The sequence below is a fragment of the Anabrus simplex genome, chromosome 1 (assembly GCF_040414725.1).
Source record: "Anabrus simplex isolate iqAnaSimp1 chromosome 1, ASM4041472v1, whole genome shotgun sequence".
Classification (NCBI taxonomy): domain Eukaryota; kingdom Metazoa; phylum Arthropoda; class Insecta; order Orthoptera; family Tettigoniidae; genus Anabrus; species Anabrus simplex.
In genome coordinates, this window is record NC_090265.1 from 371,855,702 (window position 1) to 371,872,696 (window position 16,995).

The following is a 16,995-nucleotide window of genomic DNA, read 5'->3' on the forward strand; positions in this document are numbered from 1 at the left end:
CAGGGAAAGTCTATGATGTCAATAGCAAGAAGAAACCTCTTCTAGTAGCTGTTTTTTATCTTTCGGATATAAAGAATTAGAATTTTTTTAAAGTCAGGGATGTGGCATTAGTAATTCCATAGAATGTGCCTACACTAACAATGCCTCTAGTGTGCACCACATTGGAATTTGACAATTTAATATATTTTCATTAGTAATATTCAGGATCACCAAAACACCACTATAATAATAATAATAATAATAATAATAATAATAATAATAATAATAATAATAATAATAATAATAATAATAATAATAATAATAATAATACCCTGTCTATGGAAAGAATATTTATGTAAAATATTATGACATACTCTCTTCAGTTATAATTCCTAACAACGTGCAATTATTTTTTATTTTTTTTGCTAGTTGCTTTACGTCGCGCCGACACAGGTAGGTCTTATGGCGACGATGGGACAGGGAAGGGCTGGGGGTGGGAAGGAAGCGGCCGTGGCCTTAATTAAGGTACAGCCCCAGCATTTGCCTGGTGTGAAAATGGGAAACCACGGAAAACCATTTTCAGGGCTACCGACAGTGGGGTTCGAACCTACTATCTCCCGAATACTGGATACTGGCCGCACTTAAGCGACTGCAGCTATCGAGCTCGGTACGTGCAATTATTAAAACAAGGTAATCCTGTAGTAACATTTCATGTAAATAATAATAATAATAATAATAATAATAATAATAATAATAATAATGATAATATATCCCACATAATCAATTTTTCTTCCAGAATGCCAGTGCAACATTTTCATCCACAGATAAAAGAACTTGGTTAGTTAATTTCACTGTTAGAAAGCTTCTTACAGATTATTATAGGCTGTATACATATAATTATGCTAGCTTGTCCAAGGCACAAGAAATTTAAATAAAACTTGAGTATGTCAGCAAAATTGTGTATCTGAAAGCCTTAATAGTGAATACACTGCCTAAACTATTACAGATACTGTACCTCAAAATTATATGGGCAACATTTGTAGCTCTGGATGAAATCTATGAAAAAGTCTTCAACAACATATGCTTATCTTTAATAGATAACTCACAATGTGCACTTTTTATGTTCACTTTCTTTTATGGTTTATCAAACCGTTAAGCTTATGAATGAATATCAGAGAGACTTATGAAAATGGACCACACATTAAGCAAGAAAATTTAATAATGATCCATTATACAGGCTGCAGTACGTATCTTTGGTGATTACTATCCATTAAGAAATGTTTAAGAAATAACATCCTTTATGCATTCCACCTCCACAGCTCATAAAAGTAGACTTCACGCAGCATTCACATGGAGTGCTGATGTCACTCTTGAGAGCTGGTTCTTAAATTACATTGCTGTGTTATTTCCTGAAGTATTGTGACTTCACATAATCAATAAAATGTGAATGGAATTCAAAGTCAGTACAGAACCAATATGGTATTCCTAGTTTCACTGTAACTATTAAGTCTCCCTCCCTGCGGAGATTATGTTTGCATCTTCTACCAATAGTCAAAAAACTATTGCACACTTTGCAGTATAATTGCCAGTGCTCATCTATTCTATGAATGTACACAAATTCCATGCATAAGAAGCTGTGGTTAAAACTAGTCCTAAAATATTTATATCCTCTTCAGACCCAACGCCCACGCAAGTGGACAACTATGATGAAATCAACATTTCTGAGCTCTTATATTCCTAAATGAACAATATGTACCAGTGTTTATATTTTTTAACTTCAGACGTTTCTAATATAATTTGTCCACAAATGTGGACATTAGGTCTGCATTATGTCTATGCATCATGTTCACTTTTGTGAATAAATGGTGAAATCCACTAATATTTCAAGTATGATAATGGGTTAACTTCAATAAAGAGTGGAGTCAACTTAAATAAATTGTAAATGTATTGTATATTTTGAATCAGCTGACATGAACACTTAAGAGAAACACACATTTACATTATTTCAGTAACAGACTGTAAGTTTTCTTCCCCTTTATCTGTGGAAATGCACAAAACAATTCCTGTCCTTAAGACGGCACAAGTAGACTTTGCATGTTATGCAGAGAATGCGGCTTTTTTTCATTGCAGCCAGGATTTCGGCTTTTTTTCACGTCTTTAACATCTATGGCTAGAGGAAGATGACTGGCAAACCTAGAAACAAATTGATTGTGTAACTAAATAAGTATGATGATTTATGAGAGTTTCCCCTGTGTGTTCTAGATTAATGTAGATTTAGTTAAATTAGGTACCATGGCAACAGGGTCCCTACATTACCTTGAGCAACTTATTGTTGGTAAGACCAAATGTCCACATGCGTGGACAAATAGTCTTACCCAGCTATTGTTGTTAAGACCAAATATCCACATGTGTGGACAAAATAATTTGCATGCACACACAGTCGACACCAAATAAAAATAATAATACATTTGCATTATTCGTCAGTTCGGGTCTTCGATTACCAGAAACTAACTGAAAGAGTTTATCAGACAAGCCCGTAAATGAAGTATTAACAAGTATTTACCTGTAAGTCGGCTGTCCTGTAATGTATCCATGTCTTCACTTCCCGCCAACTTGCTGAGTGCTACCAAGGAGGTTATAGAATTTTGAAAAACAGTGAAGTTTAAAGAGAGATCCTTTGAGAACACACTCAAAGTAAAATTGGAGGGAAATTCGAATTTCATTGTTAGTCGGAGAATAAAACATATTTGTCCACATATGTGGACATTGGGTCGGAAGAGGATATGGCATTAGTTATCAGTCATATCTGTTTTGAACTGTAAAATATCCACTCCTCTGATACTATCCGCTTTAACTATCATATAAGATTGCTACAATTCAGACTTAGATAATGCTTTAGGTCATGCTTGTTGCTTGTAAATTTTGCCAATTATTTTCATACTACCTTTCCTATGAGAAAATTCATTTGAACAGTTTTGTTAGTGCTGTTCATAGAAGTCTCTATATTTTAAGGGAAACAGTATTCAGAAATGAAATGTTTTCCTGTTACTGATATGGTGAAAAATTCTGTATTGCTGCTTCATCATCTGATCAATTTAATAGGAAATTCTTCATGAAGTACTTGCTTTTTGTCTTATGGTTGCACTGGTGTGTCTGAAAAAAAAGTGATGGATGGAGGACAGATTTTATTGTACTTAAGAAAATAAAAAGCTTTTTCCTCCTTTCCTGGCCGTGTGTGTGCCCACAATGGACACTCGCAAGTATCTCTCAGGGTCGGCTCTTCTAATCTTAGAGAGTACTCCCTATGGTCAGATGTCTCTGTCACTGGCATGCAGTTTCTATTTTCAAGGCATTTTCGGCTGTATATCACCATGTTCTTCTCCTTGGTTCCTTGATTGCAAGAGCTCTCTTAAGGGGATAATCTTAAGAAAGCTTTTTATGTTTAGAAAATTAATAATTAATATTGATGATATTTACAAATACTTGTATGGTAGGACCTGAAGAATATTTTATATTTGTAAGATTCAGCCTTCACTAATTTATAAAGTTTGCAATTAATTATGATCTTAAAGCACAACCTTTTAAAATGAGGATATTTTAGGCCTGAAAGACACGGTAGAGTTTACTTGAGGTCATAAAATTAATATTCTTGTACAAAGTTTGTTCCCAACCCATGATTCTTTTTACATTTTTGAGTACTTTTAATTTGCTCTTTGTTGTCAGTGCATGATTTTACAAAGAACATCATACAACATTTCAAACTGGCTCCTTCATGTTTATTTATAGACATAAAATAATGAATAATGATTGTAATGATATGAATGAGAGTTCTGTATCAGGATCTCATATTCTAAGATTCCTTACTTACTTGTGTAGCTTGTTTCAGTATAGTTTTAAATTTTATCATACGGGATTTGAGGTCTAGATTAAGGAGATGTTAAACATTACCTTAATAGGGATCAAATTTGGTTCCAGGTTTTAATGACCCTTTTTAATTTAAATTCTATAGATTTTACAGTAATGTGGATTTATTTGAAATGAATACTAATTTCATATAAATAATTATCATCTTCAGAAAAATATGTATTTCTTTAAAATTACCTACTAAGCGATTGAAATGTGTGAAACCCCTTATGTGTAGTTATTAACACTTTCAGCACACCTTATTTTTACTTTATATTCTTAACAAGCAGTCTCAGATTTTGTTCACTTACAAAATAGATTATTTTGAAGAATTAGATATAAGCTGTGTAGTTTCTTGAAATTTTGCACTACGATGTCTTAAGATTGTAAGTTAACTGATTGCATAACTTGAAAATTCTGCTATTAGAATTATTAGGCTTTGTGAAATGTAAAATATTATTTGCAGTTATTTTTATATAATATATATGAGATTTTAAATGCATGTCCTAGTAAGAGTATGATGTAGCTATTGGCTAGAGAATAGATTAACCTTGTAGAGCAGTCAAAAGTGTTGTTTGGTATTAAATGAACTACCGTACTTAATTAAATAATTAAAGAATTGCATTTAGCATGGTTTATGAATTCTGTATTCTCACATATCTCTGTAATAAATGTGATTGATTGTGAGTCTAGTATGTGAAGAAATAAGCTATATAATCTCTCACCTGAATTGGTGTAGCATTAGGGGAGTTACCATATGTTATCTTGTTTTCCCTTCTCTGCAGTTTTAATGGCTAATCTCATAAGAAGTTTTAGTGAAGTCAGTAGATAATCATTGAGATTGTTTTTGTCTGGAGTTTGTAGTTATTTACTGTTGTGTTAAGGTAGGTCTTTTAGTCCAGATATTTGTCTTTACCTCGAATGTGGTCATTATTGTACAGTTGGCAGTGTTCCTTTTATTTGAGTCATACAGAGTTTCCTTGTATGTTTTGTTAAAGTAGTTAAAGTATGAACACATGCAAGTTGAATAGAACAACTACTTCAGGTAGATAGTGGAAGAAATTTTATAACATAAAAGTTAAGTGAGCCTCGTGTGCGGATCACAGAACCTAACTGCCATAGGAAGGATAATGCGTTTGGTAATGTGGGTAGCTGAGGCATTAGTGCAATCATATCCAGACAAATAATTGTCTAGAGGCATGACTTCTGCCACATGTTTCTGTTTCCATATGCACTTTAACAGTCTGCACCCATTGTAGTCCAACAGGTCCAACAGCCTTTGTCATTTCCACACTAATTTCATTCATCCCTGGTGCCTTCTCCATTTTCATGATATGAATTGCTAATTCCAACTCAAACATTACTGTGGAGTCATTACACCATGTTACTACCATCTCCTCTGCACAATTTCTCACATTTAGCAGCTTATCAAAATATTCTTCCATTTTCTTTATTTCTTCTAGATGTGTGATCAACCTCTCCACCTTCCTCCTTCATCAGCTGTGTATAAACTCTTTCTTTCCTATTACTTCGTATAATTCCATACAGCATACTTTTACTGCCAGTTCCTTCCATTTCCATCTTTTGTGTAAATTCTTCCCAACTTTTTATCTCTTACCTTTTTATTACATTTGTTTTTTTTATTATCACCTTCCTTCCTTTTGCTTTCTTTTTTATCTCTGTTCCAATCTTGCCATGCTTTCTTCTTTCCTTTTCCTGCTTCTCTCACCTTCTTATTCGATCATGGTGTCTCCTTTTTTCTTCAATCTTGTCGACATTTTACCACAGTCACTCTCTTCCCCCCCACTCTCCTTTTTGCTATCATAACTCTGTGATCTCCTGGTAAAACTGTTATATCCATCAACTGTCTGTGATTTGTTGTTTTCAACAGAAAGTAATCAATTACTGATTTTTAGGGGGGGGGGGGGGGGGCTTTACGTCGCACCGACACAGATAGGTCTTATGGCAATTACTGATTTTATTCTTCTATCACCCCAACCATATCTTGTAATTTTCCCTACTGTTTTTCATGTGAAACCATGTGTTGCCCACAATTTTTCCTTACCTCTCAGAAAATTTGACTAGTTTCTCTCCTTCATTCCTGCTCCCATATCTATGTGGTTCAATTACTTCTTCCTTTTCTTGTCTTTTTCCACTTGTACATTGAAGTTGCCCATTATAATCGCTTCCACATCAGGTATCTCCTACCAGGGGAGTTGGCTGAGCAGTCAGGGGCGCGCGTCTGTGACCTTGCGTCTGGCAGATAGTGGGTTCGAATCCCACTGTCGGCGGAGCTGAAGATGGTTTTCTGTGGTTTCCCATTTTCACACCAGGCAAATACTGGAGCTGTACCTTAATTAAGGCTACAGTCACCTCCTCCAACTCCCAGGCCTTTCCTCTCCCATCGTCGCCACAAGACCTGCCTGTATTTGTACAACGTAAAGCCAATTGTATTAAAAAAAAAAAAAAAAAATCATCTCCATCACCATAATTGGAAAGGAGCAAGAGTTAACCAGGGGAGATTGGATAGGAATTATGATGTCGAGGAGCCTGCCACAAATCAAGTAATTGGAAGCAATGTCACTCAGCTGGGGGAGCCTGTGGTTACCAACCCATGCTTCCAAGATGAAAGCTCATGGGTCCTCTTTCAGTTGCCTTTTATGAGAGGCTGGGGATATCCTGAATGTACTCTACCACTCCCACCCACAGTGGTGTATTTGTGGTTCCACAATATTAGTGGTGATAATTGTTTTAAGAGAAAGTACAAAGAAAGAATCACCTCTGTACTGCCTCAGCATTTCTCTTAATATTCAGGGAAGACCAAGGTCGTACATAAGTCAGATTTTGTGAGCATAGTTAATGGTCTAGAATTGAATTCTGTCTTGTGGCTAAACTACATCATGCATTACAAAAGGTTCCCTGGTAATGTCAACATTATCTATCTGTAAATTACCATCAGAGTTTAGAAGTAATTCATTAAAAGTAATTAAATTACTTGTAACGAATACCCTTTTAGCCATTTTTACTTGTCTTGTGGCTAAACTAAATCATGCATTACAAAAGGTTCCCTGGTAATGTCAACATTATCTATCTGTAAATTACCATCAGAGTTTAGAAGTAATTCATTAAAAGTAATTAAATTACTTGTAACGAATACCCTTTTAGCCATTTTTACTTGTAATAGTTACATTCCAGTAATCGATAAGCATTGCATGGAATCAGAAATGGAAAAAAATGAAGTAATGATGAAGATAACTTTTCAGTTCTAAATGGCAGAACCACTTGGCTTCACCAGTGCTGGATGAGCTACTTTCCAGTATTTCTAAAGACATCAGACTTACACTACAGGATCCAACATTGCTGGGAATGTTCTTAAAACTAAACACAGGTGTTCCTTCAAGTGCCCCTGTAGAACATCCTTTCAGGAAATGTGAAGATGTACTTTGGTTTAGCAGTGAGAATTGTAACAACCAATTCTTTCATAAAGTAATTGGCAAATTATTTGAAATGCTAGAAGTCTTGGACTAAAATAAAAATTATGGGAAAAAATCATGTAGATATTTCCAAAATATCATACTTAATTTGTACTGATAACTTGTTGAAAAATAATTTGTAATTGTAATAGAGTAAAATATTCACCATGTAATTCTAATTGAGTTGGCTCAGTGCCAGAGGTGACTAAGTGCCATCGCGGCTCATTTTGACATTTTGAGTGTGATGAGTAGAAAATGTTGTATTCTCTCTATGCCACTTATGACTAACAGCCTTACTGTTTCTGTAACGTGCTGCCACCAGTAAGCAAGTCAGGTACTATAAAAACGACTGTGATGTATGAGCCATACATGACTAAAGGCTGAGATGGTGGTGATATTACATGAGAGCTCATCGGTATTCAACTTATCTACTATTCGATGATGATAGGACATAACACTGGAAGAAAATACCTCTACTAATGAATCCGGTATGTCCGATATCTTTACACCAGAAAACTGGTTGACTGTCATTGCATCAACAAAAAACAAGACAACCTTATTTCCACGTCACTCACATGAACAGCAGCATGTTCTGTTCCTGCAAACAACTCCAAAATGCGATCACTAACAGGAAAACATCTATCACAGGACAAAAAGTGTAGTGGTTTCAGATTCGACACATTCTCCATAAAGACAGTCCACTCAAGTTCACAGCTTTCTATAACTTTCAAGACCTGGCAAGTTGGCCGTGCGCGTAGAGGCGCGCGGCTGTGAGCTTGCATCCGGGAGATAGTAGGTTCGAATCCCAATATCGGCAGCCCTGAAGATGGTTTTCCGTGGTTTCCCATTTTCACACCAGGCAAATACTGGGGCTGTACCTTAATTAAGGTCACGGCTGCTTCCTTCCAACTCCTAGGCCTTTCCTATCCCATCGTCGCCATAAGACCTATCTGTGTCGGTGCGACGTAAAGCCCCTAGCAAAAAAAAACAACTTTCAAGAACTTGTTCCAGTGACTGTCAATCTGAGTAAGAGAACAGTTGGTCGTCGAAGTGAATTTACTGGAACAACCCCACTCTTGTATCCTCAAGGGCACAGGAAAACGACTGCGAAAAAGATTGACCTATTGGAGCTGTTAAGTATATCCCTCCCGTTCGTTATCAGTTCTACAGAAATCTGGCAACAGAAAATCGGGATGGAGGGGGCATATTATAATTTAATTTTTGTGATAGTGTATGTTCAATTATTCAAAGAGAAAAAAAAAATCTTCCCATTGTCTTTACACCTTAAAACATGCTGACTGTCAGAGGGATATTATACGGTAGCTATTTCTCTGAGGACATAATTTGTAGAATTTGTAGTACTGATACACATACTAGCATAAGAGTAACTTTGGAATACTTTTCATTATGAAAGAGGATACTTCTCTCATTGTTCAGGTGCTTACAAGAAATTATTTTGAAAGCTGCTATAATTTTAAATCTTTTGTTGACTTTATCATTCATTTACTCAAAATGTGGCAGATGGTGCTTAGTCATGTCTGGCACTGAGCCCTCCAATTTAGCCCGATTACTTTTTGCTTGTACTTTTACCATCAATGCTTACCATTATTGTTAAGTAAAAGAGGGGTGTTACACAAAAGCATCTGTGATGGACTCTTTGCTTCAGCATCATGACATCAGAAATGATTGTGGATATATGAACATGAATCTTAATTATTTATGTCGTGCATATATCTTTGTTTAGATGTGTTGGTGAGCACAAACTGTGATGATAACATGACATTTTCTGATTTTTCTATTTAGATTCAGCAGCTTTGAAAACTAGAAATTTCAATTTACTGAGATTTAAACTGATATATACTGTATATGCTTTCATTCTTTGTGCCTCTATTACATACGATTGTATCTTCTAAGAGCAGATTTTTTAATTTATTCCTGTTATTTCTTGTCTGTGGTATACTTATTTTCATTCTGGGTGATGGATACTCAGTCTCACAGTTAAATTTATTTGTATTTTTGAGCATTTTTAAAAATATTATCCACTGTCATATCTGGAGTTTTCTTTCTTTTCTTTTTTTACTGCCTTTAGCTGCCTGAATCAATCTGACAACTGTAGAATGTGGCAGTGCTCTTTATCTCTTGGTAATCATGTATCTTTTCTCATATACAACTTTGATCAATGATGCTTCATCAAAATCTTTCATAAACTATATATTGTTAGAGCACTTTACAATAGGTGTTTTACACTTCAATTAAATTGGATACACACAACTTGATCAGTACACATGACAAGTGCCTCTCCTGCCACAGAGATGCACATGCTTACTTAGTTCACTGCATTGCACCTGTATTGCTGCATTTTGAATAGCCCTTATATCAGCATTCACAGTTGGTTAACAATTAACACAGTGCATAGCAAGAACTGCCAGAGGTTTTCAGGTTACAACTGAAAGGACTAGTTTGTGATAGGTGGAATATTTGCAAGGGAAGGGTCTGAATACTCAGAAAAACTATAGGTGCACTTTGCTGCTTTTGAAATAATTTGTTTGTATTTAAAAAAATTGACATGTTACCATATTACAGTATAATGACTAGTGTAACTGACTACTGATTCCCGGGTCTGTTGAGGTTTTCCTTTAAATGAAATTGATGCTGTTTCTTATGAGAATTTAGCTGTCTGATATATGAGGTACCCGTAGTCACTCTAATCTGTGTCCAGAGAATAAGAACCAGGATTATTGACTAATGGAAATCGCCTTGCATTGTTATCCCTGTTTACAGCTGTTGGCAACTAGTCAAATCTAGCTCTCCATGAGGTGTAATTAACTGCACCAAGTTTGCTACATAATTGATTTCACTGAAAGGTAACATTTTCACTAAATAGTTCAAATATGATGGTCTTCATTGCATTATTCTTGTAGCCCATATCTGGTACCAGTTTAACTCTTAAACATTCCAGTTTTCTCTATGTACAGTATGTGTGGAAGGCAACAAAAGTCACGATGTATGCAGTTCAACCTCATGCCGATATAACTGTGTACCTATGGCATCATGTCGAATGAGACAATAACTTTGATGATAGAAACATATTTTTCTATTAAAAAGTACAAAAGTCATATATTGAGAGTTCATTGTATTTTTCTTGTAAAGAAGACTAACAATCTATAAATGGTACCAATTTCAGCTGTTCAAACCTTCTCGTTTTCTCAATATCGCTGTGAATGACAGACAGAATTAGGGTTTTTTATGTATAGACGTTAAGCCGCATGTAGTGGTGACCATTTCTTAAAAGATGACTACTTTCTACTTATCCTGTGGCCTACTAGATTGGAAAAATTGTCACCCATTGAAGATATCTGAGACATGATAATGGGTGCAGTTTGCTTGCGAATGTGGTTGAACTTTTGACATGGGTGGATGTTATGTGAACCACTGTTCCCCAGGGTACCATTAAAACATTGTTTGATTCAAGCCCAGATGATTACAACAGGTTATACAAGTCAGGAGTGGTCATACCATTCATTGATGAAATCTGGACCTATATGTCTATATACAGTATATCTGTCTTTTAAGTCTTCAACCTGGAGGCTGGTTTGACCCTCACTTTGCACCACCAAAAGTTATGAGGTTATAAGGAAACTATAAAAACCATGTCGGCCAAATAATGAGGTGTACAAGGCATGGTAAGGATTTAGGGAGTTTGCCATTGCTGTCCTCACTGCCCCTGAAAGAGCTATTACAGGACGGCTTGCTGCTATGAGTAGCATCTTTCATAACATCCAGATGCACTAGTCATGTTCTGAACGTCATTACTTAGTACCAGCCATACCTCAGCAGCTCTTCTGCTGTCACAGCTATAAATGGGATTATGACTTCATTGGGAGCTACATTTTACTTTGGCCTGTGCCAAGAGACAGATGAAATATACTACACCCATTTCTTTCATCCAGATGGCTCTGTGAGTTAAGTGTAAAAAATGGTTCATCCTTATTTGTTTATATAAGATTTTGAGCGTACAAGCATGGCAAACTTTTGTTATTAATATCGTACTGGTATTAAAAACTGAGCTGTTAATTATGTTTCAAATTCATTCATTCATTCATTCATTCATTCATTCATTCATTCATTCATTCATTCATTCATTTTCTCGAGTCTGAAGTAATAACGTACAATGCTGTAAAGGAATGTTACAATTATAAATTGAAAAATAAATAAAATATCTCTTAGATGTCCTTTATCCAAAAAATGGGCCACTTTCATAGCACTAACATAGCCTACCATTAACTCTTGTGCAAGAGTATGGTCACAGTTCACAGGTATGCAGATGTAACATTGTCTGTCTCTCCCCACATTCATAGAGATCTGAACCCTGTAGGTATCTCCATTTATGTAAATTAACTCCACATCTCCGCACTCCACTCCAAAGTCTGTCGAGTGATCGTCAAATTTCGTAGTTGGTGTTATGACCTGCAGGAAGGCTTTCTTTGAACTTCATCCAGTCTGGTGGTATAGTGGATTGCCATAGCTGTGTCCTGGCTACCTCAAGTTTTGCAGTGAACATTGCTGTTGTCTGAACAAAGCTTTTCCTTGATTTGAGCTATCTTCTTGGATGTTGGTAACCAAAGAGAGGGTGAGCTTGGTCCTCTACTGACTTTGTTCATTCACTTTGTCCTGTGACGTCATGACTTACCCCAGGAAAGGTTATTCCTGCCAGAGAGTATAGTTTATAGACAGATGTTCATTACAAGCAGCCATAAATTATTCTGCATGACTCATTGAGAGCAATATCCACTTGTTTCGTATGAGCTGAATGGTACCATGTAGGTCTAGTGTACTAAGCAGCAGAATAACACAAGCTCAAGACCTAATGCGGTTGGACGTAGTGTCTGAGCAGGGGCACCCTAGTTTTCCTCTCTGAGTACAGAGTACGCTATTTCTTATGGAGAATTTTTGTTTGGTTTTTATACAAAGTGCCTTGTAAGATAGGGTGCAATCCAAAGTTACGCCTAGGTATTTTGGGGGTAAAACATGTTCCACGTGATCTCTTTCTCATCAAATTTTTAGCTTCCTTTCTGCTTCCCTGTTTCTGAGGTGAAAAGCATAAACCGGCATCATGGATGGATTAGGTTTGAGTTGATTTCTCTTCTGTTAAGTTGAAAGATCTTGCAGAATACCAGAGAGCAACTGCTCAACCTATTGAAACTTTTCTGTTGTGCTGTCAGACAGAGATCATCAGCATAGATAAATTTCTTGGTATATGGAGATATAGGTAGATCATTAGTGTACACATTAAACAGCAAAGGTGAGAAAATACTACCCTGTGGTGGACTTCATAGAGCTTTCCAGTGACTGTATGTTCCTTGAAACTCTGTGAAGAACCTCCAGTTTTGGAAAAGGCAAGCAACCATTTCTGAGAGTCCAAAATCTTTGGTAATTTGGTATAGTTTACCAAGGAGAGTTTCATGTTAAACAGTATTGTAGGCAGCTGTTAGATCTACAAAGATTGCTCCAGTTATTTTCCTGCTAAATCGTATTCATTATGTAGTGTTAGGTTCAGTACTTGTAAAGTACAGCTCTTACCTGAACTAAAACCTGCTTGTTCTGGGATCGGAAGTGGATCAAGTTTTGCAGATAATCTGTTAAGAATCGTTCTCTCAAATTCTTCATATACATGACACAACATAAAACTGCTCTGTAGCACTTAGGATCAGACAGATCTTTCCCAGTCTTCAGGAGGGCTGTGATTTTTGCTTTCCGCCATACTTTAGGAATTTCTTTGTGGCAGAGGTTGTTATTGAAAAGTTGTAGGAGCCACTGTTTCATATTTTTTACTGAAGTTTTTGATTTGTTCCATGTGAATGTCATCAGCTCATCAAGGCCAGCTGCTTTACCAGTCATGCACATTCTTAAATGAAGTAGACAGATCAAGCTTCAGTGCTATATTAATATATAGCTTTTTGTAAAGCTGTTATCTTGCCTCGTTTTAGTCTTCTCAGTATGAGAATATAATAATAACAACAATTAAAAATACCATTCTAAATTATATTTCTTACAATTCAATATAAACAATAAAGAAAATTTGGAGAAAGATTCCTACTTTTAACTTCAGTTTGTATTTTCACTCCGTACAAGCACGTATGGACAACTTACTTTGTTATAACAAAACATGTACAGTATTTCAAATTGTAAAATATGTGACAGACCTTTCCCTTGCCAATTTTTGGTCATGGTACTAACTGTCACATTTCAGTTTTGCTCTGTATATTTATAGAACTAGGAAAAATGATGATTTTTTTGTTACTTATATTTATGTACTTTTGAAATATTGAATTTTAAATAGTTGATATATAATACATATATTAATAGTAGGCTTATTTTACTGTAGGCAGTCATCATTGCCCAGTGCTGGTTCAGATCTCAGTTTACCTGAAGCTGACATTGAATGGACAGGTGGTGATCATATTGATGTGGGTGGTGAACGTGTGGAATTGCGTCGTAAACCATCACAGTACTATGAGCATTTAGATGGCAGGTAACTATGATTATATATAATACAGATTTATTTTATAAACTGTGTATTCAAATTTGCAACATTAACTGAAATTGTTTGATGATTGCAGTGCACCACTCTTGGACTCCAGCTGTGGTAAAGATCAGGGAGGGAGTAGTCCAGCTGCTCAGCAAAAGCCTCAGGAGCCTAACATTGATTTTGAACTGGATGTGAAAGTGTTCATCAACAGTGGGAAGTGTGTTTTACATACAAAGGATCCAGCCAAGGAGGAGGAAATTAAGCTGTAAGCAGCAGTGTGTCTTGTAATTTTTATTTTCTTCCTATAATGCATCATGTGTGCTTAGAGTAACCACTATGGCTGGGCATTAAGTCTGCATCATTATTGAAGGGGAATATTGTATCTTAACGGCTTTCCAGTCTGTTGAAAACACTAATTATAATACATATAACACTATAACATACCTATAAAAAAAATATACACTATTAAGTAAAGAATGACTTTTTTTCTGCAAGAACATCCTCAGATTCTATTAAATCACTTTAAATTATGTTAATGTATAGTATTGTTTACATTGCATGAACTTGTCAATGATTGAGAGTTGGTGATATTATGAACAAATAATGATTATAGTAGTACCTTATTAACTTGTATAAATTACCTAATCTGCTAATGAGTAGTCTCTTGCCTTTAATCACTGCTTCCGGACTCTGGTCATGATGTTACCGAGTAGCTAAACAGAGGGGTGAGTGGAAAGTTTATGTGGGTGTTGAACTCTGTTTGGAGGGGAGGGGAGCATTGTGGACCCTGATACTGTCCATTGCAGAGGAGAGGGTTATGTTGCTTCTTCATGTTATTATGTATTTGTATGTATTAGAGAGTAAATGCAAGTTAATGATTTTGATTAAATAAAGTATAGAATTCAATTAGGGAGTATCTTGTAAGACATCATTTTTAGTGATAAATAATAACCTATAAAACAGTTTTGAGTGGCAAAAGATGTTGCATAAATTCAGATAATTTTCTACGGATAAGAATATCCCAACCCGCATTCCAGGCATTTAAGTTGTAGATTTCCTCCAGTGCTATTCATTAACCGCTAATGAAAAAAGTGTACATGTTGTCCAGATGTTAACTAAGTAGGACTGGTGGGGGGAGCGGAATTTATGTGAATGATCATTTTTGTTAGCTTGGTTAGCTAGTTTTGCTTTGTAAATTTTTATTGTTTCTTTAATATTCAAAGATTTGCTTTTATTATGGACTCTCTTCTGTGTGTAGGGCTATGGTTCCGTCCATTGAAGAGAGGAGGGGTATGTTGCTTCTTCATATTCTAACGTATTTTTGTATATTAGGGAGTATGCAAGTTAAGGATTTGATTAAATAAAAGTATGGAATTGAAATAGTGTATCTTGTAAGATTTTATTTTTAGTGATAACAACCTAAAAATCAGTCTCGAGCGGTGAGACTACAGATAAGAATATCCTAAATCACATTCCGGACATTTAAGTCAGAAATATCCTCCTGTGGGATTCATAAGCTCGAAAGTATTTTTAAAGATATTTTGCTGTTTTTTATTAAGACCAGATCTGTTTCTAAACCTCTTATTTTGAAATAATTAAGGACAGGGTTTAGCATGATTTTCAGCTCCAGATCATCTTTTTTATTCTTTTACCATCAGTTTACTGTTAGCATTCTAATAATTACTGGTACTCATATATTTACCTTGCATATCTCTATCACCAAAACCAACTCACATTAGGAGTTTTACTCCATATTTTCATTTGTAACTTAACTTCTACTCTTCATTATAATTACCCTCCTGCCATTGTTGTTTATACTTATAGACTGAAACTCATGTTCTTTTGCTCCTTAGACAGAGGCACGGTATGTGGAAATTGTACAAACATATAGGTTAGGTTACAACAGTAGGTCATTGCATGAACTTACTGCAACCAATTAGATCTGTTGTGCTTTCATCCAAAGGAAGAGAGTGAAACCTAGTATTGGTGCATAGCCTACTCCTGTCAAATAACACCAAGGCATAATGTTGCCATTCAACAGACAAATAACCATCAAGTGTCATATGCTCTTACTCCAGATGAGCACTGTAGAGAGGTTTTGAAGTAACACCAGGCTTTTGCATGCAATCAAGTGATTGGGAATTGTATAACACCACCTCTTCTGTCCTGACAGCCGACATTCAAATGGTGAAAAATAATTTCCACTAATGGGACTCGAACCGACTAATCACGGTGTCAGACCATGAAGTCTTTGCATGAAAATGGCAAAGAAGAATCTGATGGTGTACTGTCAATGTGAGAAAGTAGCACACTTAACCCACATATCACTTCACATCACCCTTAACAATCATGGCCACCAGGTGGGCTCACGTATGTTATTTGTCCAATTATACTTCCAAAATTTAATACTTGAAAATTTGAGAAGGATTTACATGAGAGTTGGAAGAGCATGTGTATAGCAGTAAAACGATGCTATATGGACTTGTAAAAAGTAAGAGGAAAAGAAAGAGTCTGTACAAAGCTGGTAAGCAACCAGAGGAGATAAGGAAAACAGGCCTGCACAGACACAGATGCAGGACTGAATTCCTGGGTAGTCACAGAGTCTCAGAGAGACGACCATTACGCATCTGCTGCCAACGTGCAGGTCCAAACTAGGGGCTTCCAGTTTCACCCATAACCTGCCCCCATCATCCATATCCCATCGCCGCTGGACTTTGGAAGAAATTAGTGACATTTGGACAAATTGCCACTGGCATGGGTTTGTTTAGGGTGGACCTCATCTTGCCAGGAAGTGACCTGACCCATGCACTGTGATCTCGGAGCTGTGTCCTGCGGCACATTTGGAACGAGACATGCAGGATCAAACACTAAGACTAATGAACTGCTGCAGACTCAAAGTACTACTGATGTGTGTCTTCACTGCCAGTTCATCTGGCATGACCTCTTCCGCCTCCACAACTGTTGCAAACCATGAGAGTAATGGATTCCTTCTCCACTCATTTTGCTGTTGGGCTAAACACTTGTGATGGATTCTAATGTAATTTCCTATACTGAGGGGACTGTATGGACTTACTCCATTACTGTAGCAGAATATCTGGCCAGGGAGAAAAT

General features: G+C 36.2%; 1 protein-coding gene across 1 annotated transcript in view; it reads left to right on the top strand.

The window, feature by feature from the left end:
- The window catches only part of tweek (transmembrane protein KIAA1109 homolog tweek), an 843,591-nt gene that overhangs the window by 635,795 nt on the left and 190,801 nt on the right, over nucleotides 1–16,995 (top strand). The window contains 2 exon segments of the mRNA XM_068226772.1: nucleotides 13,741–13,887; nucleotides 13,976–14,149. Coding sequence (XP_068082873.1) covers nucleotides 13,741–13,887; nucleotides 13,976–14,149 — 321 coding nt within the window.